The sequence below is a fragment of the Podarcis filfolensis genome (assembly GCF_964270895.1).
Source record: "Podarcis filfolensis genome assembly, chromosome: 2".
In the NCBI taxonomy this organism is placed as follows: domain Eukaryota; kingdom Metazoa; phylum Chordata; class Lepidosauria; order Squamata; family Lacertidae; genus Podarcis; species Podarcis filfolensis.
Genome location: NC_139605.1, coordinates 69,192,686 through 69,220,095, shown reverse-complemented (window position 1 = coordinate 69,220,095; position 27,410 = coordinate 69,192,686). Strand labels below are relative to the sequence as shown.

The 27,410-nt window shown below is 42.3% G+C and overlaps 2 protein-coding genes across 4 annotated transcripts in view; one reads left to right on the top strand and one right to left on the bottom strand.

Annotated features, from left to right (window-relative positions):
- Window positions 1–27,410, bottom strand: part of GDF9 (growth differentiation factor 9) — a 48,609-nt gene that overhangs the window by 7,527 nt on the left and 13,672 nt on the right. The window contains exon 2 of the mRNA XM_083600155.1: window positions 1,413–1,525. Coding sequence (XP_083456281.1) covers window positions 1,413–1,432 — 20 coding nt within the window. The 5' untranslated portion in view covers window positions 1,433–1,525. The remainder of the gene's footprint in view (window positions 1–1,412; window positions 1,526–27,410) is intronic.
- SHROOM1 (shroom family member 1) overlaps window positions 9,742–27,410 on the top strand; it is a 45,901-nt gene continuing 28,232 nt past the window's right edge. Inside the window, exons 1-2 of one of the 3 annotated variants that reach the window (XM_083600077.1) lie at window positions 9,949–10,123; window positions 14,901–15,044. The gene's annotated coding sequence lies outside the window, so the exon portion shown is untranslated. Of the gene's footprint in view, window positions 10,124–14,900; window positions 15,045–27,410 lie in introns of all 3 variants that reach the window. The other 2 variants (XM_083600076.1, XM_083600078.1) reach the window with 2 other exon arrangements.

Below are 27,410 nucleotides of genomic sequence, written 5' to 3'. Positions count from 1 at the left end.
ATTTTAAAGACTGCAACCTGGAGTGGGCATGAGAAGAGGGAGTACTGTTACTCACAGATGCTACCCAGGTAAAGGTAAAAAGGTAAAGGACCCCTGGGCTGTTAAATCCAGTCAAAGGCGACTGTGGGTTTCCAGAGCTCATCTCGCTTTCAGGCCGAGGGAGACAGTATTTGTCCTCAGACAGCTTTCCGAGTCATGTGGCCAGCATGACTAAACCGCTTCTGGCACAACGGGGCACCGTGACAAAAACCAGAGCGCATGGAAATGTCATTTCCCTTCCCGCCATAGCAGTACCTATTTATCTACTTGCACTGGTGTGCTTTTGAACTGCTAGGTTGGCAGGAGCTGGGACAGAGCGCAACAGGGTGAGCTCCCATTGCCAGGTTCCTTTACTTTCTTATTGGCATCCCAGCCATGACTGTAACTAACAAATTATATGAGGCTCTTCTTGAGGGTGCACCAGTGAAATTTCTCTATTGGCAAACATACACACCAAACCAAAAAACTCCAGCTGTTTTCAGACTTTGAAAAAGTACAGCTGCTTTCAGAATTTGGATCATAGTGAAATTTGAATTCCACAAGGAGAGTTTGACCGGCAACGAAGTGAGGCAGGGTGGAATACAGATGTCTAGCTTTGTAGTTAATAGATCCACCATATGCATAAACAATAAATAAAAACTGTTCATGAATTGCAGCCTGCAGTGAGCTGCTACTTAAAATGGCCTTCTAATAATAGTGTAAGAAGAAGCTGGGAGAGTATGGGCACATGCAAACTGAACATTTGCCACCATGAAGAAAGTCTAGACCCTTTGTGGATTAAACCAAAATATGAAGAGCATGAGCTCAGTTCACTTTTAATTGGAAGGCTCCTTAAAGGTACAAATGCCCTAGTAATGACTGGTTAAGTCCAGTCAAAAGTGACTATGGGGCTGCAGCACTCATGTGACTTCAGGCCGAGGGAGCCGGCGTTTGTCCACAGACAGCTTTCTGGGTCATGTGGCCAGCATGGCTAAACTGCTTCTGGCACAACGGAATACCATGACGGAAACCAGAGTGCACGGAAACACCGTTTACCTTCCCGCTGCAGTGGTACCTATTTATCTACTTGCACTGGTGTGTTTTCGAACTGCGAGGTTGGCAGGAGCTGGGACAAAGCAACAGGAGCTCACCACATCGTGGGGATTTGAACCACTGACCTTCTGACTGGCAAGCTCAAGAGGCTCAGTGGTTTAGACCACAGCGCCACCCGCAGTACCCAGGTACACCCACAAACACATCCCTGTTCTTGCATAATTACTAAGGACTTGCTAGTGGTGGTGATGAGGAACTGCATTGTCCTGGAGACAATACAATGACATTTAAGTAACTGCTGGGAATTATTATTACATTTTCTAAATTTCTCTATCACTTACCCCAAAATACCCTGGGCCATGTCCAGAGTGCTGCATGAAGTTTAACAACAGAAGTGCTCTTCAAGGATTGACATCTCGACCCACGTTCCAGGTAAGTACCAACTGTATGATTTCTGAATGGAAAAAGAAGGGAGCTGTTTTGAAAAGCCTGGAGAAAAGCTATTCTTCCCACCCTGCCCTCTGGTCTTCTAGTAAGACTTGATAGACAGCAGTCTACCCGTGATGAGTCTCTTCACTGGCAGAACCCCATCTTTGGAACTGCCTCCCCAAGGAGATGTGTACGGCCTTGTCACTGCTGGTTTTCAGGAGAATTTTGAGGATGCTTTTATCCCAGCTCACATTTCATTAATGTGCTATGCTTGAAAGCATTTGGCTGGTGGTGGTTTAAATTAATGGTTTTGAACAGTAATCTGTTGTGCTTCTGATGTTTTATGACTTTTAAAATTTCCTTTTATAGGCTGTCTTGTGAGGGCAGTGTGCCCTGAAAGACAAGCCAGGAATTAATTTACATTTCCCTCCTCCCCGTTTTGCTTAAGCAGAATAATACATAAAATAACCCCCTTTCCTTGTCAGTTGTAACTTGCTAAAAATGTCACTCCTTTCCTAAGTTTCTTCCCTCGTTATTTCCAAGAAAGAGGCTTGTGTTCTGGGATGGCTTAATTACTGTTGTTGTTGTTGTTGTTTAGTCATTTAGTTGTGTCCAACTCTTCATGACCCCATGGACCAGAGCATGCCAGGCACTTCTGTCTTCCACTGCCTCCCGCAGTTTGGTCAAACTCATGCGAGTAGCTTTGAGAACACTGTCCAACCATCTCATCCTCTGTCATCCCCTTCTCCTTGTGCCCTCCATCTTTCCCAACATCAGGGTCTTTTCCAGGGAGTCTTCTCTTCTCATGAGGTGGCCAAAGTATTGGAGCCTCAGCTTCAGGATCTGTCCTTCCAGCTAGGGTTTCATCCAGTCCAGCCTTTTGCATGATGAATTCAGCATATAAGTTAAATAAGCAGGGGGACAATATACAGCCTTGTCGTACTTCTTTCCCAAATTTGAACCAATTAGTTGTTCCATATCCAGTTCCAAATGTAGCCTCTTGTTCCACATAGAGATTTCTCAGGAGACAGATGAGGTGATCAGGCACTCCCATTTCTTTAAGAACTTGCCATAGTTTGCTGTGGTCAAAGGCTTTTGCATAGTCAATGAAGCAGAAGTAGATGTCTTTCTGGAACTCTCTAGCTTTCTCCATAATCCAGCGCATGTTTGCAATTTGGTCTCTGGTTTCTCTGCCCCTTCGAAATCCAGCTTGCACTTCTGGGAGTTCTTGGTCCACATACTGCTTAAGCCTGCCTTGTAGAATTTTAAGCATAACCTTGCTACCATGTGAAATGAGCACAATTGTGCTGTAGTTAAAGCATTCTTTGGCATTGCCCTTCTTTGGGATTGGGATATAGACTGATCTTCTCCAATCCTCTGGCCACTGCTGAGTTTTCCAAACTTGCTGGCATATTGAGTGTAGCACCTTAACAGCATCATCTTTTAAAATTTTAAATAGTTCGGCTGGAATATCATCACTTCCACTGGCCTTGTTATTAGCAGTGCTTTCTAAGACCCATTTGACTTCACTCTCCAGGATGTCTGGCTCGAGGTCAGCAACCACACTACCTGGGGTGTACCAGACATCCATATCTTTCTGGTATAATTCCTCTGTGTATTCTTGCCACCTCTTCTTGATGTCTTCTGCTTCTGTTAGGTCCTTACCACTTTTGTCCTTTATTATGGTAATTTTGTACGAAAAGTTCCTTTCATATCTCCAGTTTTCTTGAATAGAACTCTGGTTTTTCCCATTCTATTGTTTTCCTCTATTTCTTTGCATTGCAAAGGCCCTCTTGTCTCTCCTTGCTATTCTTTGGAAATCTGCATTCAGTTTCCTGTATCTTACACTATCTCCCTTGCATTTTGCTTGCCTTCTCTCCCCCGCTATTTGTAAGGCCTCGTTGGACAGCCACTTTGCTTTCTTGCATTTCCTTTTCATTGGGATGGTTTTTGTTGCTGCCTCATGTATGTTGCGAGCCTCCATCCATAGTTCTTCAGGCACTCTGTCCAGCAAATCTAAATCCTTAAACCTGTTCCTCACTTCCATTGTGTATTCATAAGGGATTTGATTTAGATTGTCTCTTACTGGCCCAGTGGTTTTTCCTACTTTCTTCAGTTTCAGCTCAGGATTACATTTGGCAAATTGAATGCCCCTGCAACCCCCCAAAAGGTGGCAGAACAACTTCTATCTATGGATTTTTTCCACAGCTGATTCAATTAGGAAACCTGGAAAAGGGTATTGCTTCTGTATTTGAAAGTTTGTGTGTAATAAAGCAACAGCTGTCAGCCCAATTTCTCGTACCAAAATATTTTTCTCCCCAGTTCTGCTTTCTGGAAGGTTGATAGTTGCTACCCTAATATGGCTGTTCTGACTTCAGTATAGGGATGTGTGAATCTGTCAATTTCAGTTTCTCACTATTCAAATCTTAAAGTCAGTACTCCCCATTTCCACATGGTTTCATTGGGAATTTGGGTTCTTTTTTTAAAAAAAAATCCTCCTGAAAATCCTCCAGCACCTTACTGCAAACCAAATTTTCCTAATACACACAGGTATGCGAACACTCAATACGAAACTCCAGAAAACTTGGAGACAAACTTTGTCTTTGTGATTACTGGATTGCTTAGTGACTGTGCTGCGTTATGTAGTCAAAGCTGTCAAGGGATAAACAGCTTTACTGATTATAGTAACAGACTCTGGTCATCCTTATTTGTTTCCAGTAACTGAACTATCTGCAGATGTTGGTCAGGAGCCTGAGCATAGGGACAAAGTTGGTGACCAGGCTGTGGGCTAGTAAAGTTCACTGAGCATTTTTTTCTAAGGCAAAGTGACTGGTGCGACTCAAAGGGGGTGTCAGTCTAGTGGAGCAGATGGAGATGGGGAGAGGGAGAGACTGGGCTGATCCATTCTTCCTCTTGTCCCACGGTTTTTGCCAAGGGAAAACTGCTCTTCAGTGCTCAGTTGAAGCAAACACATCAGGTTTTCTACAGATTTCCATTTGTTCCAATGTAAAGCTAAAGAGTGGGCTTTCCTTGGGAAAGAGCAGAGCAAGGGGGAAACCTCTCAGCCTCATGCTTTCTAGGCAAGCGGAAGTGTGAACAAGCGAGATAGCACAGGACTGATGCTAAGCACACCCAGGAAGGGATGTCTATGGCTCTAAACCAATCACAGCCTAAGGGATCCCTAAAGCAATGAGGTGAGATGAGGAAGTTCTGCACTTCTTTTGTCCTTTTGCATTGGCCAAATATTTATCTGTAGCATATATTTTATCTATTAGAATATTAAAATGTTATTTTTATGTTTTGGTAACTCAGAATTGAGCGTTTTCCTTTAGCTCTACCTTTTTGAATTTGTTAAGGAGAGTGGAACTTGTTATGTACTGAAGTTCTCACCCTGGGCCAGCAGGGGGATACTGTAGATAGTTATGCAAATGAAGGATCGAAAGTGACGTTCAGTGATTGGATAGTTTGTATGCAAATGAAGGATCGAAAGTGATGTTCTGTGATTGGATAGTTTTAGAAAGTTGTTACAGTAACAAGGTACTGGATCTCTATATAAGCAGGCTGACTGAGGCCTTCAGTTCAGTTCTGTTCCAGCTTTCAAATAAAGAGCTGCTTTGGAGGGAATCGCTGTGTCGTCTGCTATGTCAACCCACAACTTAACAGAACTTGCTGCCCCCCACCCCCCACATTTTCTTTCTCTTCATAGGTAAGCCTCTGAAACACTAGTTCACAGGATCGTCTTATGAAAATTCAAACTGCTGCAAATGTTATCTGTTGAGCGCTTTCCTTCCCATTAGTTACTGCATTCCTTAACATTCCACAGACCTCATGAGATCTGCTTTCTTTTGCTAATGAAAGGGAATGGCACTGTTGCAAAAGTAGCTTTTCATTTCCCCCCTCCTAACTGCAAGGCTTTATGGGCAATCTGCGCAAGGCAGTAATTTACTTTCTTGTTAGGGCACTTAAGAAGGGTCATAAGTGTGCCCTATGCAAGAACCAAAAGACACTGTTGCAACAGGTAAGAAAGTGGGGGCAGGCAAGGTTAGCAGTGATAATGCCACCTGTTGCATCCTTTCCTTTGAGTCAAATTCTGAGCCACTTAAGCCAGGGATTTGCTGAGCTCTCCCTAGACAAGAAACAGTCCATTCATATGCCAGGCTGTCAGCAGAGCCTGCTTGCCGTAATACTCACTGAGTGGTGAAGGTTTGATTCTTATCACTAAACATTCCTTCCTGCAACTTCAAGTCATATGCAGCTCAGTGGAAAAGTCTAGTGGGGACAGGCAGATTGTGATTCCGCCTGCAAAGATGCCCATTACTACAAGGAAAATTGGGGCATGCCCTACGTGAGGATTTGGTTTAGAAGATGATCTGTAGTTTCAAAATCTTTAGACAAAAGTTCTCAAGCTGTATTCTTTGAACCATGCAGCATTATACTGACATTAGAGGTTGTTCTAGGAGGGTGGCATGTATTAGTTAAATCCTCAAACCACAATGGAAAGATAATAAAATCCAAAGATTAAAATATATAAACACAGGCCATGGTTATAATCAAATCCAGAGATTAAAACATATAACCCAATCCACTTGCCGGTGTCCTTGCAGATGTTTATGTTAAGAGAGGGTGTGCATCCACTGGCAAATGCAACAACACTTTTTGGCCCTATGGGCGAAGTGTTTAGGATGTTATAGTAACCTCACTGCGTCAGTGTTTCTCAAAATGTATGAAGCTGTACACCTTAGCTTACTCTGTATTCTCACATCAACCTAGAAAACTCACGGGGTGCACTCACCAGCATCAGCCCCTTATTTGATTTGTTTAGTGCACTACACTATTATTTTTTTTTTAAATGTGGATTTTTATTCTCTGTGTTTGGTATTATCCTTAACACAGTGGCTACGAGTAACCTAAGGCTGCAAGGCTCTTTTAAATCGGGGGGGGGGGGCAGATCTGGCCCAATCGCCTTCTAAATCCGGCCCGTGGATGGTTCGGGAATCAGCGTGTTTTTACATGAGTAGAATGTGTCATTTTATTTAAAAAACATCTGTGGGTTATTTGTGGGACTTGCCTGGTGTTTTTGCATGAGTAGAATGTGTGCTTTTATTTAAAATGCATCTCTGGGTTATTTGTGGGGCATAGGAATTCATTCATTCCCCTCCCCCAAATATAGTCTGGCCCCCACAAGGTCTGAGGGACAGTGGACTGGCCACCTGCTGAAAAAGTTTGCTGACCCTTGATCAGGTTTGTGGAGCTGCTTGCTTGTGAAGCTCTGCCAGACTTCCTCTTTTTTAAACTGGAGGCAGATACGGTACTCCATTTATTCCAGTCAGCTTTAAAAGTATGAACTGTGTTTTACAGTGCAATATTATACCTGTCAGTTTAAGAACTATGTCCCATGGAGTTCATTGAGACATGCTTCCAGATAAGGTTTAGGATTAGAACCTCACTCTGTTAATGCTTTTGTTGTTGTTGCTGTTGCTGTTGCTGTTGTTGTTGTTGTTGTTGTTGTTGTTGTTGTTGTTGTTGTTGCTGTTGCTGTCGTCTGTTTTAAGGCTTTAATGTTTTATATAGTGATGCTTATTTTTATTGTGTTTTAAAATTTTGTTCTGTTTCAAGGCATCTGACATATTTTTGATGTAGTTTGTGCTATTGTAGAAAAACGTATTGGTTGTGTTTTGGCAGAAAAGCAATATGACAATATTAAATTAGATACAATTTCCTTAATGATAAAATTGACCTAATGGACAGGTAGGGTTTTCAGTGTGTCGTTAGGACAACGTGCTTTTCAATTGCGCACTACAGTGATGTTGTGTTTTAGGATACCTCTAAATGTGCAGTAGTATAGTAATGGACGTGACTCTTACCTCTGTACAAGAGGCTATAGAGCACCCCTACAAAAGTCATAAGTCTATGCATGTACACATCTCTTCATTCCCCATTCAAGCAAGCAAGTGGATAATCATACTCCAAGGATGCATTTTGGTCACATAAAAGCCCACGGAGCAGAACCAGTGAGGGATACAGCCTGGGGAGAAGGGTACAGTCAGGGGAGAGTTGTGAGGGCTAGACAGAGGCCTGGAAGGCTGCAATTGGCACTGGGCTTGAGGGTCTCCAGCCTGATTTAGTATGTGGTGACGTGGGATATATTTAGCTCCACCCTCTTGTTAAACACACCTGATTAAAAAGTTAGTGTTTAGACATCTTGCTTAGTCAGAACTACTCCCCCCCTCCAACTTCACATACTTTCTTATCAGTAGAAGTATTTACTACATTGTCAGCCTCTCTACAGGAGGAAATACATTTTTCCCAAGCACCTTTTATACCAAGTCAAAGACTTGTTCTGCAACTTGGTTAAATATTATCCGATTCTTGTAATACATCAGTTCTCAAGTACAAATGTGAGATTCACATGAAAGCTCTTTCTCAGGGTGCCTTAGGCTCAGTCCTATACCCATTTACCCAAGTATAAGTCCCGTTGAACTCACTGGGGCTTGCTTCTGAGTAGACATGCCTAAGATTGCACTGTAAGTATTTAGTGTGTAATTGTCATGCTTTCCACTTTTATGGGGCATCCATACGATGGCATCATCAAATTGTTGTGGTCCTGTGTTTTCCTACGCTGCTTCCATCCTTTCTCAGACTGCCTTCCAAAAAGACTTGCCAAATCTGACTCCCCCACAAAATGGAACAGTGACTCTCTCTGCTGCTTTAGACTACTCCTCCACCCTTCTAAGAGGCATGTTTCTGACATGTGCAGTGATATATCAGGCAGGGTGAACCTATTGCCATTTCTGTGCACCTTCACAGGCTGGGTGCCATTTTATTATCATGCTTATTTTTAAATTCAGTCTTTTAATTAGAGCTATAATGTCTCAAGCTATATTTTTAAAGGAAAAATTTATGCAATAATGCTGAAATGAAATATCATTAGCATGTTCAAGTGGGGACGGGGATGGCTATAATAACCTCCACTACCTTTTTGGCTGCTGCCATTTTAGCAATATATTAATTCACACCCCACCCCATGTATGAAATTTGCCCTAAAATGCCCTCTAATAATTTTTGACATCACAAAATTGTAATTTAAATAAGCATATTCATGCAAATTAAAGAATAGAATTTAAAAATTGGTGTGCAGTGGAGGGAGTTTGTTCAGGGGAATGTACACCCCCCTCCCAAAAAAGTGCTATGCCCCATTCTGAAGTGTGGAAAGTCAGTTTCAATTCCACTTGTATCTTACAGCAGAGAAGCAGTGATTGGTACAGCTCCTAGCTGTATCCATCCAGATACATATCCAACCAGCTTTATTCATACCTTATGGAGCAAAATCCAAATGAGACCCATGGGTTTTAAGAGTTCGTTATCCATAGCTTAATGTGAATATACCTGTGTTTTGAGTAAGCTGGGAGGTTTTTCTGCTAAAGACACATAGGTAAATCTGGTTCTTATTCTGTCTCTAGAATATTACAATTTTTGTTTGTGAGAACGATCTCACAAGCTACACCCATGAGAAGAATACAAAGCAAATTGTTTATAAGATAGGCTAATGATCCATCTGGTTCATTATTGCCTACCTGGGCTGGTAGCACCTCTCCAAAATCTCAGGAAGACCTTCTTCCAAGCTCTGTTGCATGAAAACTTTTTGCTGGATCTGCTGAGGTTGAACTTGAGGTCTCACACCTGCAATGCAATTGCTACTGCACAGCTGCAGCCCCTCCCAGTAGTTATTTATACCTTAGAGTTTCGCTTTTTATTGTCTTAATTCTGGACCACTGAATTCAAATACATACCTGTCGGACACCTGCGTAGATAGGAGTATGAATTCTTCATACACCATGATTTTCCTCGTGCATATAATTTGCAGCGGTACTTTTGTGAACAAACACCATAATTAGGAAAGCAACCATTAGCTGGCCATCCTCTTTAGAAAGGCCGAACTTTTGCCTCTGTACTCCAAATATATTCCTTACAAAGAGCTGGAAACATTCCTATCAAAATGTTGCTAATGTCTGGCAAGTAGAGAGAGAGAAAACAATAAACAAGGAAGTAATAAAAGACTCTTTCCCCTCAGAAACAAATGAGTCATGTGAGGTCTATACTATAAGTAGAGAGCATTATGAATGTGCGGCTGCCCTGTGTGCTGTTTCAATACCTTAAAAGATTCTAGTTACTAACTGAGCCTTGAGCTGGACTGTAATCAGTGGCGTAAATCCCCCAGTTTATCCTTTTGTCCAGTGCTGGCGGGTGCTTTCCCTTTTCTCTTTTGCATGAGGAGATCTGGGTCAGGCTGAAACGCTTTTACTCTGAAGCCAGAGTTTCAGGTTCATTATTCTAGCCCCACCTACTTCCCCATGATTGGACAGGGAATCCTTCCAATTACCTTTATGATCTAAAAGTAGCTAGGGGAACCAAAGAAAACTCAAAAGAAGCGGAGTCCTCTCTCACTGTGCTTTCGGAAATTGCACTCCTGTGTGGGAAGAGAGTTAAAGGAATAACAGCAACATTTTGCTACTTGCCAGCACTCCAAGGGAAACAATGCTGTCTGTCAAAACCTCGATCTCTTTCAGCCAACAGCTTGGGAAGTACAGTTAAAACAGAGACAGCACCAAATGATGGCATGCAGGTAATTATGACTGGTTTTTGTCAAGGGTTCGCTTGACAGCCTATCTTTAGAAATGACAAATTCAGTTGGGGGCGGGGGAAGAGATGACATATGTTATAGACATTATATTGATTGGTTCTGATTCCTGGTTATGCGTGTACACATCTGGAGACAATAAATCATTAAGGAAGGTGAAGGGGATTTATAGAGAAGGTGGATTTGAAACTGCCAGTGGGAGATTGAGAAAGGCATTCTGTTTTCTTCTTACACAGTTTAGAGTTCAGTGATGTGGTACTTCAGGACGCAAAATGTGTAACTAACCATTTGAACCCAGTTTGTTGCATTTTTTTTTAATGTGAAAAAATGTTAGCAGTGCAAGGAAGTTGTGTTCTTGTTTGAAACCTCAGAAAAATAGAGGTGAAAACCATAAAGAATGGATTGAAATTCTGTGGGGCTTTTTTTATTTGTATTGGAGCTATAGCTGACTTGCTTTTATAGAATTAGAATAAAAGTAAAAAAAATAAATTGCAGCGTCGTCTGTGCTAGCCTTATATAGTAAGATTATATCTTGTCTAGAGTAAGAGTCCTTTATTACCGTAATTTAGAATGAGCTAGGCTAAAATTCAGAACCACTTTGGCCCTATACCTGGATTAATTCATTCCAGAGATGTTTTACTGACTGCGGTAGGATCACTTAAGAGTCAGTACAGGGCTGCGGCCATCAGATTTGCCACATTTCCCTCAATATGCACCAGTTGGAAGCTAAATGGAAGCTTTATTATTCATTCGCAAAGCATTTGTAACAATTGCAAGGGCAGCAGTTACCTTTTCCATTACAGCTGTGTGGTGCAGGGATCCATTAATGGGATTCTCTCCTGCTGCTGCCAAGGAAATAAGCAGAGCTGTGTAGAAACAGCTACTCCGTCTCGACTAAAAACTTCAGGGAATAAAGGCTGGCAATTCGAGATTGTGTAAACTTTTGCACAATTTTGAAAAGAAAGAAATATCCACATTGACTGAGAGCCTACATATAGGAGCAGGGCTGGCCCAAGACATTTTGGCACCTGAGGTGGGCTCCAAAATGGCACCCCCCCTCCTCGCCAGAGAAGGAGTGAGGGGAGATCTACATCAGGAACAAGGGGGAGGGAGGAGAAAGATTGGCATTGGGATCTGCTGCCCCTGTGAATCCTGCCTCCAGAGGCTATTACCTTGCCTCTTGAATCAGCTGGCACTGAATAAAGATCTGCATTGGGCATTGGGATCTGCTGCCCCAGTAGACCCTGCTGCCTGAGGCAGTTGCCTTACCTTGCCTCATGGGTGGGCCGGTCCTATACAGGAGTCTCATATCTGCTTTGAGAAAAGCAGGTTATAGCAGAATAACAGTGCCTTCTACCAGCTTTGGCTAGTAGCCCAAGTGCAACCCTATCTAGATGAGGATAACATGCCTTCAGTGATCTATGCCCTGGTAACCTCACCACTGGATTACTGCAACGTTTTAGTGGACCTGCAACTGCAGCTGGTGCAGAATTCAGCAGCCAGATTATTGAAAGGAACCACACAGTCCAAATGCATAAATCCAGTACTGCGCTGGCTGCTAATTTGTTTCTGGGCCCAATTCAAGGGGCTGGTGTCAACCTATAAAACCTTATGTGGCTCAGGTTCTTCGTGCCTTGTGGAAAACTTTTCTGCATATGAGCCTGCCTGGATCCTGTGGTCAGCATTGCAGGTGCTTCTCTGTATGCTTCCAGCCAGCGAGGGTTCAGAGGGCAGTGAGAAGATTGTGGGTCTTTTTAGGAGTGGCCTCCTGTCTTTGGAATGTTCTCCCCAGGTATTCCTGGTGCCAACACTGACAAATTTTCAGTGTCAAGCAAATCTATTTCTTGCTCCCTAGGTATGTATTTGTTAATTTTTGTTTGCAACAGCTAGTGGTATTCCCTTCTTTGGGGGCTTTTTTCTGGGAGTTAGAGCTGAGTTGTGTGTGGAAGGATTGTTTTTCTGATTTGATTAGCTTGTTGGTTTTAAATACGTTGCGTTGTATATTTTACTAATATTTGTGCATTTCTTTGAGACGTTTGTGTAAAATGGCTAAACTCAGTAATGAAAATGAGAGATTTGCTGTTCAGTCCTTTGCATATTTACGGTACTCAGAAGTAAATTCCATTATGTCCAATAGGCCTTATCCCCTGGTTGGCATACATAGGCCATCTGACTTAATCTGTGACTGTGTTGTGTGATCATTGCCAGGAAACTTTAAACAGATATGCAATAATCACTTTTTCAAAAAAGAAGTTAAAAACATTTCAATCATATTCAAAAACCACCTATTTCACTTAATGTAGTTCTGCTTTCAAGTGGAAATACCATACAAAAATACCATACAAACCCATTTGAAAGGGGATTAATGATTAAAATTAATCTTGTTTCACTAAACTGAAGATGCATAAACTCAAGGAGAAATTTTATTTAAAAAATTATAGTCAATACATTTATATCCTGCTTTTTAGAATTTCTTTTGACAAGGTGGCAAACAGTAATACATAAGTTAAACAATATATAACACTATATACAACACTGCAATAAAACACAGAATATAAAAACAAAATACTCGTAAGAGGAATAATAGGAATCAAGCAGTCAAAGTCTATAATTCTCAAGGTTTTACTGACTTTACTCTGGTTGGAAAAAGTTCTACAACCAAAATTGTTAAATTGCATCAGATAAGATATTGCTCTCAGTTAGAAACTTTGTATAGGAGGTATGGGCTTCTAACAAGGATGCTATTTCAGTAATGATTGATAGTCTGAGAAAGCTTTAGAGGCCCACTTTTGGATATATTAAATATTAAACTGCAAAAGCAGTGTATTTTTAAGTGCATTTGTTATGAAAGGTTAAAAATACCCACCACAGCTGTAGCAGTAGCAATGCATCATCATCAAAGGTTAAACAGGTTGAAGCAAAGGCATTTCTGCCCTGGAATGCATACCGAAAATCAGCTCATTAACTGGTTGATAACATTATTTTAATATGGGACCTGGGATGGCATTAAACTACCCATTAAAATAACAATTTCTGCTTGTGAAATAGAAATTTTCCCCACTCCTCTGGTGTGCCCTATGCCCCCACGATCTGCTTGAGGGGGTTGGGAGAACTCGTAGAACAGATTAATGGGTATGCAGAAGGAAGAGGGAGATGGGACCAAATTACGCACTGTCAAAAATGGAGAACAAAAGAAGGCACAGGGATGCATAAAGTGAACATATGCTAATTTATATGTAAAGATGCACATTTAGAAATAATTACTATGATTTTAATAGAAATAGATATCACCATTGTTGGGGAGACTGTAACCAAGGAGACTTGCATGCCTGCTAAGGATAGACAAATCTGTCGATTTCGGTTTCTACCAATTCCTTGTTTTTCCATTCTTAAGTTTAATTCTACCCATTTCCACATCAGTCTGTTTTTTTTAAAAGTCAGCATCAAATTCGTATGCGTTTTTGCATACAATTTTGCCGGATACACACATAATTGCAAGTTATTTTATCTAACATAGTGCATTTCTGTACATTGTTTTACTAGTATGAGCATTTTTGTGTGTGCGCACTTTCTCGTAATATATGCTTCATTGTACTGAGGGGGAGGGGTGTGAGTTGGAGAACTTTTCATTGAAAAATTCAGAGAAGTGCAAATTTCCCAGGCTTTTAAAGTTCTCTGTTTCATCTGCATTCATCTGCTATTTTTAATCGCTGGTTTCTTTATAAGTTTTTTTCTTCTGATTTTATCATTTTGTTTCTGATTTTGTATGTATTTTGTTGTGAGCTGCTCTGGGAACCATTTGACTGAAGGTCGATATATAAGGTTATATACAGTGTATAGAAGAAGTAATGGCCAAACTTTGAATTAAGTGAAAGGTCCATGATTGAATTGATCTGTGTTTTATTTTTATTGAAAAGCAACTGGCAGGGGAAGGCTGCCTCCAAATTTGATTGGAGCTGTGGGTTAGGGGATGGATGCTGTTTAATTTCCCAACCTAAATGATGAAATAACCTAATTTAAGGAGGGTGTGTGTGATTTTAGACTACAGGGGGAAAAGGTTAAGCACCACAACTCCAATCAAATTTGAACCCCACCCCCCACCCCATGCACAGCTGCTTTTAAGTAAAAAAACAACAACATTGGTACCTCAAACATAATGATCATGGAGCTTGTGTAAGAAGCATGGATCTCCTGTGTAATGTGTAGTTTGGTCTGTAGCTGGCCAGGAATATAGGATGCTTTTGAGGACTACAAACCCTGGTCTGAACCATGGCAAGGATTATGGTCCTCTGCTCGCAAGTGGTCCCTCTAGCCTTTAACATGCATGTTAGAGGGGTTGTGGGACACAACATCTTCTCACCATCTGTATCTGAAACAACAGCAAATGTGTTGCAGGTACTCGTGCTCTTTGTATGTGGCCTCATCCAGGGCAAATGCAATTATGCCAGTGACATTGTCATCTCCTGCTTTAAGAGTAGAAAGTTGAAGAATACTTCTAGTGCCAGAATTGGGAACCTAATGGCTGCTTTTAGATGATCATATCTCTGTTTAATAAACCAAGATATGAATGAGCCTTTATTTGTTTCTCCGTTAAGTTTGAGGTACTGTTGTCAGGTAATTAAAATCCATGTAGTTCTTCTGAGGCCAGCAAAACAGACGTATTTTGATCGTATCTTCATCTGCATGTCAGGAAGCAAACAAGAATGTGTCATTTTGCTTTGTGTCTCCTTTTCCCTTCACTAAAAACCCTACTTGATTTCAGATGACATTGGCAATGTGTGTGGCAAAGGAAAGCTGCATAGTTCTGATTTAAATTGTTCTGTTGTCAGCACTCCTTGCCCACCTTTCATCACCATTTGTGCAGTGAGATCAGAGAGGGTCAACACAGACTTCTTGGTTTATGTGGGTAAGTGGCATGTGAGAAATTAAGTAACTGCAATTGTGGGTGGGTCTCATGTCTGCAGACATCCCTGAAAGATGCCCTTTGGCTTCAGAGGCCTCCAAAAGGCTTTTAAATAATAAACACTGTGGAATGTTAATGTACTCCTTGTATACATGAAAATGTAAATAAATGCTGTTCTGGTATTTTATAAATAACTCCCACATCTGGGGAAAAGCTGGATTGCCCAAAGGAGGGTAAACTGGAGTGACCACACAGGGTGAAACTATACTGCTGTCCACTTTAATAGTAAAACTTGCATTGACTTAAGGGATGAACAGGATTTTTACACGAGGGCTCAGCTTTATTACAGATAAATTGTCACTTGATACAAATGAGCATTGGTCCATTTTCTGCAATGTTTACCCCTTGGAACACAATCAACCACAAAGTTGCCTTTCACATGTTCCACTGAAAAATGAATGGTGAATCCTTTGCATATCAGGGAGATTCATGTGTACACTGGAACTTCTGCTGAGGTTTATGCTGAAAGGTTTGCTGAGTGAGCATCTCTTTCAATGGTTCATAAGATTCAATAAAATGTGGGCTTGGCTCCAACTATTCAGATCTAGTTTTTAGTAAGGTCCTCTTTTACTTTTGTCTAGAAATCATCAACCCGTCAGCATGATCATGCTTTATATTCCATTTTTTCCTGGCAAACAACAGCTAACGCTACAATGATGCTTTCTTCCTCATTGACTCTGGCATTCAGAATAAATAGGAATGCTGGCCAACAACCCTGCCACAAAAATTTATTGTCCTGTGTCCACTGTCTTTTAAAGTATGCCTTTTCCTTAAAAAAACAATCATTTTAAAAAAGTGCCCATTTTTAATTTGTTAAAGAGGCCCATCCAAATCATGTTACCCTACTGCGGTAGCCATCAACTCCATGGTGGTATAATAAAACCTAAATGGATGAACTGCATGCCAAGTAAGAATTTCAAACACTCAGAACTCAGTTTTCTCCAGGAATGTTTGTTTTGTAGCACCAAAAAAGAGATCATTCCATCTTCCTGCCTCATATTTGCAGCAGGCACATGTTCTGCATTACTAGGGGATTTGTACCTTTAAGGAGCCTTCCAATTAAAAGTGAACTGAGCTCATGCTCTTCATATTTTGGTTTAATCCACAAAGGGTCTAGACTTTCTTCATGGTGGCAAATGTTCAATTTGCATGTGCCCAAACTCTCCCAGCTTCTTCTTACACTATTATTAGAAGGCCATTTTAAGTAGCAGCTCACTGCAGGCTGCAATTCATGAACAGTTTTTATTTATTGTTTTTGCATATGGTGGATCTATTAACTACAAAGCTAGACATCTGTATTCCCCCCTGCATCACTTCGTTGCCGGTCAAACTATCCTTGTGGAATGCAAATTTCAGTATGATCCAAATTCTGAAAGCAGCTGTACTTTTTCAAAATCTGAAAACAGCTGGAGTTTTTTGGTTTGGTGTGTATGTTTGCCAATAGAGAAATTTCACTGGTGCACCCTCAAGAAGAGCCTCATATAATTTGTTAGTTACAGTCATGCCTGGGATGCCAATGAGAAATTAAAGGAACCTGGCAATGGGAGCTCACCCTGTTGCGCTCTGTCCCAGCTCCTGCCAACCTAGCAGTTCAAAAGCACACCAGCGCAAGTAAATAGGTACCACTGTGGCGGGAAGAGAAACGGCATTTCCGTGCGCTCTGGTTTCTGTCATGGTGTTCCGTTGTCCCCGAAGCAGTTTAGTCATGCTGGCCACATGACTCGGAAAGCTGTCTGAGGACAAATGCTGTCTCCCTCGGCCTGAAAGCGAGATGAGCTCTGGAAACCCATAGTCACCTTTGACTGGACTTAACTGTCCAGGGGTCCTTTACCTTACCTTTTTTTATAGGAACCTGGCCCTTAAGAACAGAAGAGGAGCTTTGTAGGTCTACTGAGGGACTATCTGCTAGGGACATTAATTGGGTGTACGTCTTGACAGGCAGGGTTTCAAATAGAATTCTATTAGTGGAGCCTCACATCTGGGTTATTGATTGACACCTGTTTTGAAGCTGATACTGATGAAATAAAGACCACAAATTGGGCTTTGGCAAAGATGATAAAACCAACCACTCTTAACAACAAAACCTAGCCATGGTCGTGGCTGGATTATCTTTCATTTGGCTCGAAGAAAGGTGCTTGATTGCCGTGGTTGTCTTTTTCCCTTTCTGGGGGGATTAAATAAATAAATCCCACTTGTGCTCTACACATGCAAAGCTTCTATATTTCAGTCTGTAACCCATAAATCCACTTCCTGGCACCAGAAACTTGGCTCAGGCACAATAGAAACTTAGGTCTGGCTTTTTCACTAGCTCTTGTTTACTTGGCCCGAATTTCAGCTTTGTAATGAGTTTCAGATTTCAGGACAGAGGTGAACAGGTAGATTCCACTTCCTGCCTCATCTCAGGGGGCTGGAGAATGGTGTCCCTTTTTATTTCAGGCCACCAGTTTAAATCCAACCCATGCTGCTGCTGTTTCACTCTTATCACATCGGCATCCAAGAGACATATTTAGGATGCCTAGTTGCCCCTGTGATGAACAGAAGTGACACATCTACCCAAGAGGCATTGAAAGAAGACCACAAGGCTCTTTTATTTCACATTGTTTCCCTGTAGGAGCCTGTTCCCGTGACACAAGATGCCCATCAAACTTCAGCTATTCAAATGGCTGTGACATCTTGCATGCCAGCTACAGTAATACAACTTTAATGTCCTGTTCTATATTTGGCACAATGTTCTCACTTGGGGGACTTCAACAAGTTGCAACTTTTAAATTGCAGTTGGAAGTGGCAAGGCTGTTCTCCCACCCTACCCACTTCTAGTTAAGCAGGTCAAAAAAATAACAAGGATTGCTTGGTGACCCAAGGTTGTAGTTCATGCAGCTACACGAAGAAGAAAAAATGCACCTGACTGACCTCATGTTCATTTCACCTGGAAATGGAGCACTTTGTACACTAATGGAACTAGATGTTACAGCAGACACCAAGTCTTTTTTAGCTCCTGTAATCCACATTGACGCTGCTATATCAGCAAGTCTGCCTATAGCTTGTCAGAAAGTGAGAGGAAAAGTGGAGTGGCCTCACGTACTCCAAGTCTACCCACCACTGGGATATAGGTTCTGGCCAGTTATGTTCCTGGCAAGCAGAAAAAGGTTGTTCATCCCTGATTTTAGAGGATTATTTTATGCAAAAGAAGAGTGTCCATTTAAAAGAGTACTTATTATTTGGATTATTAGTTCATTCTGCCCAAAGGAACATGGGAATCACAACAGTTTCTTCACCATTTTAACACATGTGATCCAATAGTGGGTGAATGTGATATTTACGAGGATGGCTGCTGTGGTTGGTGAAAGGGGCCTATTTTCTAAAAAAAATAATCCTGAAGATAGGATGAGAATTCCCTCAAAAGAGCCACTCTTCCCAGAAACATTAATCTGACTGCTGTTTAAATTCCATTGCCTACCCTGTCTTCACTTAAATCCATATTCTTCAACAGGTTGTTTTAAAAATATGTTTTCCGTCTTAGATGCTAATGTATTTCTGGGAGAACAGGAATTTGACCAATCTTTCATTTAAAGTAGAAATCATTTAATACTCAGGATTTGGGGTCAAATCTCAGGGTGTGTGATATGTTGTGCCCCTTTTTCTGTTAGAATTAAGATGCCACTACATACAGATTTGTTGGTGTGTACTGTATAGGCTAAGGAATGAGGGTGGCTGTGGGTTAAACCACAGAGCCTAGGGCTTGCCGATCAGAAGGTTGGCAGTTCGAATCCCCGCAATGGGGTGAGCTCCTGCTGCTCGGTCCCTGCTCCTGCCAACCTAGCAGTTTGAAAGCACGAAGTGCAAGTAGATAAATAGGTACCGCTCCAGTAGGAAGGTTCACCAGAAGTGGCTTAGTCATGCTGGCCACATGACCCAGAAGCTGTACGCTGGCTCCCTCGGCCAATAAAACGAGATGAGTGCCCCAACCCCAGTGTCATCCGTGACCGGACCTAATGGTCAGGGGTCCCTTTACCTTTTACTGTATAGGTAATAACATGCAAAAAACAACAACAACCCATTCAGGCATTTGGGCTGGAAAACATGTGGACTTAAAGTTGTGATGAAATATGCACCCATACCCAGCCCCTCATGTCTCTGCATGGGCCTGTTCCACTTCCTACCTTCCCATACTCCGGGGATTCTAAGTGCATTTGGGCAAAAGTGTTTTGAATCCTTGCTCTCAGAAACCGTGATAATGCATGAACACAATTGTGGTTCTCTGTGCATGTGAGCTAAATGCTCATTATTACTGGTTTCCTCAACGTCATTCAAAGGTCTTCCCTCAATGCTGCGTCACTCTTTTTTAGAATTCATCATTGTATGGTCAAAATGAAATATATTCTGTCTGAGAGATTGCCAGTACCCACCCACACGCTGAGCATTGTAATCTTAGCCTTGAACTGTGGAATGTAGTCGTACACATGTTATGGCCGAGCATCCATTGTGTGATGTAACTGTGGTGGCTATCTTTTGTTCTATCCAGCCAGTGTATTTTTAATTTCTGGATTTGATTAAATGATTAACAGTGCAATCGTGTGCGTGTCACAAGGAAGCCCCATTGAGTTCACTTACCACCACCCCAAGTAATTATAAATATGCTCCAAGCCATAAGCAGTTCTTAGTTTGAGAGCTTTTCAGAATAAAAGTCTCTTTCTCTCTCTCTTGTATTTGAGGGCTGTATTATTTATTTAGGCACCCTGTAATAAAGATGCCATTGTTTCAGAGCCCTGACAGAGAAAGCAGAGAGCCAAGCTTTGCCTCGACCACGTAACAATATCGGCCACCCCAGCAGAAGCCACCCTCCTCCTCTATTTATTTATTTGCTGCTGCACACAATGACAAAACAGGATTCTTGTGAGGAATCCTATCTGGAATAAGGGAATTTCCCTTTAAAAAAGGGAAAAGTTGACAGCTATGCCTCTGGGGAAGGATGAAATGCATGGTGCTTCCTTTATCTCTTTGATTGTTGACGTTGATGTCTTTTTTAATGTTGGTTGTTAATTGTGCTTTTACTGCTTGTTGTGTGCCATCCTGGGACCTTTAGGAGTTACTACTCAACTGACTTGTTGCATTAGCACAAGGGTTACCTCTAGCACAATGGGACTTCCCTTCCTCCCAATGGGTGGCAGCCCCTCCCCTCCCCAGATGTGCTCCAGAGGGCTGGGGGGGACGTCCCAGAAAAAATTTAGGGGTTCATGGAGTGTTGAGCTGTAATTCTTGTGCTAAGAGGTCCCTGACATGATGTCATGCTGAATATAACCCTGTATCTTCTTTATTTGTCCTGTGTTTCATACTGTAACATAACCCCTATATCAGGGCTAGGCAACCTAAGGCCCGTGGGCTGGATGCGGCCCAATCGCCTTCTTAATCCGGCCCGCGGACTGTCCGGGAATCAGTGTGTTTTTACATGAGTAGAATGTGTGCTTTTATTTAAAATGCATCTCTGGGTTATTTGTGGGGCATAGGAATTCGTTCATCCCCCCCCCATATATAGTCTTGTCCCACCACATTTTCTGAGGGACAGTGGACTGGCCCATGGCTGGAAAAGGTTGCTGACCCCTGCCCTATATGTTGTGAGGGAAGGACCATAGTTCAGTGGTTCAGCATCTGCTTTGGATGCAGAAGGTCCCAGCTTTAATCGGCGGCATCTCCAAGTAGGGCTGGAAATGTCCCCTCTCTGAAATCCTGGAGATCTGCCAGTCAGAGCTACATGGACCAATGGTCTGACTCAGTATAAAATGGCTTCCTATGTTCGTATAATCTCTTGTGATCATAGAAGATACTGGATAAAACACTGGTGAAATTCTTTTTAGCTTGCATCTAGAAGAAGTTAGTCACACTTTAGTCCCATTGAAATCAGTAGGTAAACATTTAAATCAACGTGACTTGTCAATGGAAATAACTAAATGTCCTTTGGATCCAATCCGTTGTTTTTCTCTCTAATTAGAATTTACAGGAAAATGGCGCCTGGTCAGAATTCAAATAGGAAGCCCATAATGATGTGAGAATTGGATAAGGCAGAAGTTAAGGAAGATGGGTCAAGCAGAAAACTGAATCTTGCTTAGAAATGCTCAAGACCCAAGTACTCATTAGCCATGAGTAGAAATGCTGTGACCTGGAGGCTACTACCATATAATGGATCCCAGCCAGCCAAGAAATCATGCTGGAGGCCACTCAGAGCCTAATGTCCAGGGTAATGGCCAAGAAAGATGGCTTGAGTTTTATTTTCAATTCTCAGCCAATTTGGAGTATTCTGACTGCTGGATGATAACGTTTTTTTTATATAAAAAAAAACTTGTTTCGCTATTATAACAATATACTGTACATTCTCCTCTTCTGCACAAATAAATGCCACTGAAGACCTGCATAATCCTTGCATGGTTTCAGAGGTTATTGATAGATATCAGTTGAAACACGCATTCTGAAGAACAATTAATTTTGGACGCAGGACGATTTAACCAATGGAACTGTTTGTTTCATTTGTTTGTGACTGCCAGACTCTGCACAATGTGGAGCAAGAGATCAGGCAGAAACACTTAGGGGGATGTTTGCAGAGTTGGGTGATGTGGAGAAAGCCATCCATCATGCAACTGCTTGGGGGCAAAGCGGAGGTATAATAACCCTTCCCCGCTATTTTAAGAGAGATTTGGATATCCCAGGTACAAAATTGACACTTGGAGATTTCTTTGGTGTGTATATACATGTGTGTCTGTGTATTTATTCAAAAGTACAGTTTATAACAATAAAAAATACACTTGGAGACTTCTGACTCCCAATGAAAATCAATGAATTTAGCTGATTGCAGTCCTGTACATACCTGGAGACTTACTCTAAGGAAAGAGGGTATAGGATTGCCACTCCAGAGAGCAGCTGCCTTTTTGGTTTGGAATGTGCCCTGTCTCCTAAATCCCACGTAGGATTGGTTCAGGGACTTTTGCCAATGTCGGTGGGACAGGAATCCCTCCCCACCCCCCCAGCCCTTGTTATATCAGAGGATTCTGAAGCACAGCTTCAGTTAGCATTAGATACCAGACGTGCTAGAAGCAGTGTAATAGTAGAAGAGGACAGGAGTGTGTTTCCTGAAGCTGCTGGTGAGGTCAGGGAAGTTCACTCTAGGTGGCTAGGTCTAAAATGCTGAATAAAGAATTGGTAAAGCCAAGATAGGTATAGGCCTGTTTGTAAGAGTCTAGACACAGGCTTCTTACACAGCCCACAGCCCTAGGATTCTGCTAATCCAGATGGCTGTTCCCTACCAGATGGGGAACCTGTGGCCCTCCAGATGTTGGACAACAGTCCCCATCACCGGGAGTTGGCCTGGGCCTAGATAGTTGAACTGGCTCTGACCACCAGGTCCAAACATCTGTTTCCAGCTCATTCATCCTTGCTGGACATTAATATTACTGGTTATCGTATTACAAATTTACTTTTACAGTGGTACCTTGGGTTAAGAACTTAATTTGTTCTGGAGGTCTGTTCTTAACCTGAAACTGTTCTTAACCTGAAGCACCACTTTAGCTAATGGTGCCTCCCGCTGCCACTGGAGCACGATTTCTGTTCTCATCCTGAAGCAAAGTTCTTAACCTGAGGTACTATTTCTGAGTTAGCGGAGTTTGTAACCTGAAGTGTCTGTAACCTGAAGCGTCTGGAACCCGAGGTACCACTGTATTTCTATCTGTTCTCCTTCACTGTTGCACAGCATTACAATGTCTGTAAGTTATTATAATGACAGACAGCCCCAGAAACCAAAGCAGAAAGACCCAGTTAAAGGTTTTACACTGACCTTAGTTAAGGATGGGAACAAGGAAGGCAATGCAACTCATCCTGCACTGCAGTCCTGATGAATGTGGCTCACGGCTAAAAACTAACAAATTTCCATGCCTTGGTTTCGTTAGCTCTGTCGTAGGGGTGGATTTTATGAAGAGCAGAGCAGTGGAGTGTATTGCTAGAGGAAATGCACTGTTTAAGCAGAGACCCGGCTTGTAAAAAGGTTCGCTTTTCATGAGTTCAGTTTGAAATCAGAGGGAAGGCAAAAGGCTCTGAGTTTATGGTAGTTTATGTCTGTGAAAATGATGGTGTAGACTAAGAAACTGACATATGCACATTTTCCCTTGTTTGGGCCTCTTGGGCAGTAATGATAGAGGATATTTTTCTGCTTCACCACAACTCATTATATTTATACACATTATATTATACAAACACACACACATCTGCTGGAAAATTGCTATTCTGCCCAGACCACGATCACAGTATCCCATTTCTTGTATTGCCAGCTATGGCCAGATTGCAGTCTTTAACGGGATCTCATTTACCCCTTCGCTTCAGGCAGCTCAGATAAAGCCCACAAAGACAGGTTGTAACCCAAGATCTTGTTTGAGACTTCAAATGCCCTGAGAGATGCTGATCACCAAAGTTTGCCAGAGGGTTCGGAGGGTAATTGTCAGTTAAACCTGTGTTTGCTGCGAGAAAAACAGTGTTATGTAGATAAGCCTCATGAACTCAGTGGAATGATGGCTTGACTCTGGGCTTGTCCGCACTGAACTTTACCATGCTTCTGAGTCCAAGATTTCTGGGCATCCATGCTTTCGTTGACTAAATTTGGATTTCCTCAGACCTTGAAAAATCCAAAAAGTAAAGCAAAACCCAAAGTAAATCTGCGGCTATACAGACTGTGGCTGTTTGCATTCTAGTCAGTCTATCAACAGTTTGCACCTGGGCAGCTGATGGCACAGGCACAGTGAAATATACTCAGAGTCGCATAGTGATTTCATGCTCTTTATTGCATCTCATAAACAGTGAATTCTCCCCCAGAACCTCAGGCTTTTTATACATTATTTACACAATGGGTCCCATGTGATTGGTTGACTCTGCTTCCCTCCTACAGCCTGATTGGGCTGCTCCTGCAGGCCAACCCAGTTGTTGCATTCTAGGATCCTAGCTCAGTACATAACACACAGTCTTCCTCAGACTCCGAGGGCCTTCTGGTGGTTCCCTCACTGTGAGAAGTGAGGTTACAGGGAACCAGGCAGAGGGCCTTCTCCGTAGTGGCGCCCACCTTGTGGAATGCGCTCCCATCAGATGTCAATGAAATAAACAGTGGTACCTCTGGTTAAGAACTTAATTTGTTCTGGAGGTCCGTTTTTCACCTGAAACTGTTCTTAACCTGAGGTACCACTTTAGCTAATGGGGCCTCCCACTGCTGCCACGCCGCCACCGAGCGATTTCTGTTCTCATCCTGAAGCAAAGTTCTTAACCTGATGTACTATTTCTGTGTTAGCGGAGTCTGTAACCTGAAGTGTCTGCAACCCGAGATACCACTGTATCTGACTTTTGCAAAACATCTGAAGGCAGCCCTGTTTAGGGAAGTTTTTAATGTTTGATGTTTTATCGTGTTTTTAATATTCTGTTAGGAGCCTGGCCAAAGTGCACTTCTGGGCATGCATGGCGAAATGCGGAAGCATACACTTCCAGGTTTGCCACATTCGTAACCCGAACTTTACGTATCCAGGGCAGTATGTAACTAGAGGGTCCACTGTATTGTCATTGTTTAGCAGCCCCCTCCTTTAGTTCTGTAAATTTAAGTTGCCTTAAAATGTTTTTAACATTGTGTTTTAATTGCTATAACCTGACCTGAGACCAGGGGATGAAGGATGAGTAATAAATTGTCGTAATAATAATAGCTAGGAGAAAATCAGCTGTGAAGGTGGAATGCAAGGGAGAAGTGCTGGGTGGGAAGAGGGTTAAGTCAGGCATAGGCAAACTCGGCCCTCCAGATGTTTTGGGACTACAACTCCCATCATCCCTAGCTAACAGGACCAGTGGTCAGGGATGATGGGAGTTGTAGCCTCAAAAACATCTGGAGGGCCGAGTTTGCCTATGCCTGGGTTAAGTACTCACCATCACTATCAGTTTCTCTCCACATGTTATATTCAGGTTTCTGTAGTTAGGTTTCCCCTGAATGTCCAGTCTGGCCCAGAAGGTGGTGCCTTCCCCACAGATTTTTCTTTTGCTTATAAATCAGGTGAAGCTACAGGTGCCAACCCTGTAGGCGAATGGAATCTGAAGAATTTAGTTTAATATTTACCTTAGCCATTTGTACTTTGATAAGCAATGGGTCATTCACAGCTGGGTACAAGACATAACACTGGTAGGCTAGTTGTGATGTTTGCTTTACATTTCACATGCTTATTGATCGCATTCTTTTGAGGACAGCTGGATTTTGAAAAAAAGATTAATGGCAGGTGGTGGTGGTTGTCTCACATTTCTGAGAAGCCATTGGGAAAAGGCCTGCTCAGTACCTAAATTACTGATATGAAACACATAAATTAACTGCAAATTAGATTCTCTCGCCAGCTGCAAGACAATGGACCAAGCAGGCAATTACTTCAGGGCATGCCCCAACAACATCTTATGACCCTAAAGATGTTTCTATGCTGCTCTGTTTTTGCTTTTTAGGGTTTTGTTGCTATTTTGTTTGATACCGTATTACATTGTATTCTATTGTAGCTTATCAGTTTCATTGTTATAAATATTGTATTTGTTTTTTTGTAAACCTCTTGGAGACGGTTTGGAGGATTAAGCAGTATACAAATATATTAAACAGGCAAATAAAAATGAACCCCATAAGGCATTGCAGAATAAAATGAGCAGAGAGTGAGAGGCTGGTGGTTGTCTGAGGACTTTAAGAAAAAGGCCCTGGTCAGAACACAGGAAGAGCCCCAGCCAGATCAAGCTAAAGGCCAACCAGCGCTGGAGGCAGTAAACCTCTGAAAACCAGTTACTGGGAACAAAAGGAGGGGAGAGTGCTATTGCCTTCAGGTACTCCGTGCAGGCAGTGGTGGACTTTGGGCTCTCAAATTTCAGTGGCACCCTGTGTCACCGCTGCCTGCAAGCAGAACCTGAAGGCAATAGCACTCTCCCCTCCTGTTGTTATCAGTAACTGGTTTTCAGAAATGAAATGCTCAGAGCAGTGTGATGCAGTGGACTATGCCTCTGAATACCAGTTTCTGAGAATCTGTACTGGTTGTGGGCTTCCTGTGCGCCTCTGATTGGTCCTTGTGAGAACAGAATGCTGGACTAGATAGCCCACTGGCCTGATGCAGCAGAGCTCTTAGGTTCTTCTGAAAGATGGTTGGCTTTAGACTAAAGGTAAAGGGACCCTGACCATTAGGTCCAGTCGTGACCGACTCTGGGGTTGCGGCGCTCATCTCGCTTTATTGGCCGAGGGAGCCAGCGTACAGCTTCCAGGTCATGTGGCCAGCAGGACTAAGCCGCTTCTGGTGAACCACAGCAGCGCACAGAAACACCGTTTACCTTGCCGCCGGAGTAGTACCTATTTATCTACTTGCCCTTTGACATGCTTTCGAACTGCTAGGTTGGCAGGAGCAGGGACCGAGCAACAGGAGCTCACCCCGTCGCAGGGATTCGAACCGCCAACCTTCTGATCAGCAAGTCCTAGGCTCTGTGGTTTAACCCACAGCGCCACCTGCGTCCCACTGGCTTTAGACTAGGAGGACATAAATTGCAAACCCTGCTTAGCCATGATGTTCATGAAGAAACATTGTGCTGGTCATATAAAGCAGTACAACTATCTCATCCTAGTCTATGTTTCAGGATTATTATGGGGAAATAAAACCATGGCCCTTTTAAAGGTGATGGCTGATTTCCTTCTTGCTTTCCACCATCCAGCCCCCTGCAATGGCAGCGTGTATTAAAACACTTGGCTCCATTTGCTATTTCTCTGGCCTCTGATAATCACTTAGTTTAATGTAATCCCCACCCCCACCCCTGGCAGAGAATTACAATCACAACACCGAGTGCCTTCCCTTCAATATGCTTTGAGTTATCCCAGCAGTCTGCAATATGAGATTGCCAGACATTTCTGGAAAGTAGCATTGTGGCTGTTTTTAGCCACAAAACAGTTTCTGAAAATAAAAGTGTCACTTTAGACATGAGCTGGATTTTCAGCAAATGAATGTGTTCCTTTCTTCCAGATGCAAAAGGTGCTTTGGCTGTGTGTAGTTATTGCTAGCTTTTCAAAACGCACGGAGACTGAAGCTGCTGGTTTCATCACTTTGCTTGGGAATGTAAAAAGCTTTTCTCAATATGTGTTTTCTCTTCCAGAACGTTTACACATAAAGAGTAATGTTTTGGCATTGTTTGAGGATTTGCAGAGGCCTGGGGAAAAACTTAAGTGTGATCCATGCTCTTTGTGCAGATAAAAGAGTGCACTTTTTTTTATCTCACATAGATTTCAAAACTATCTCACACATT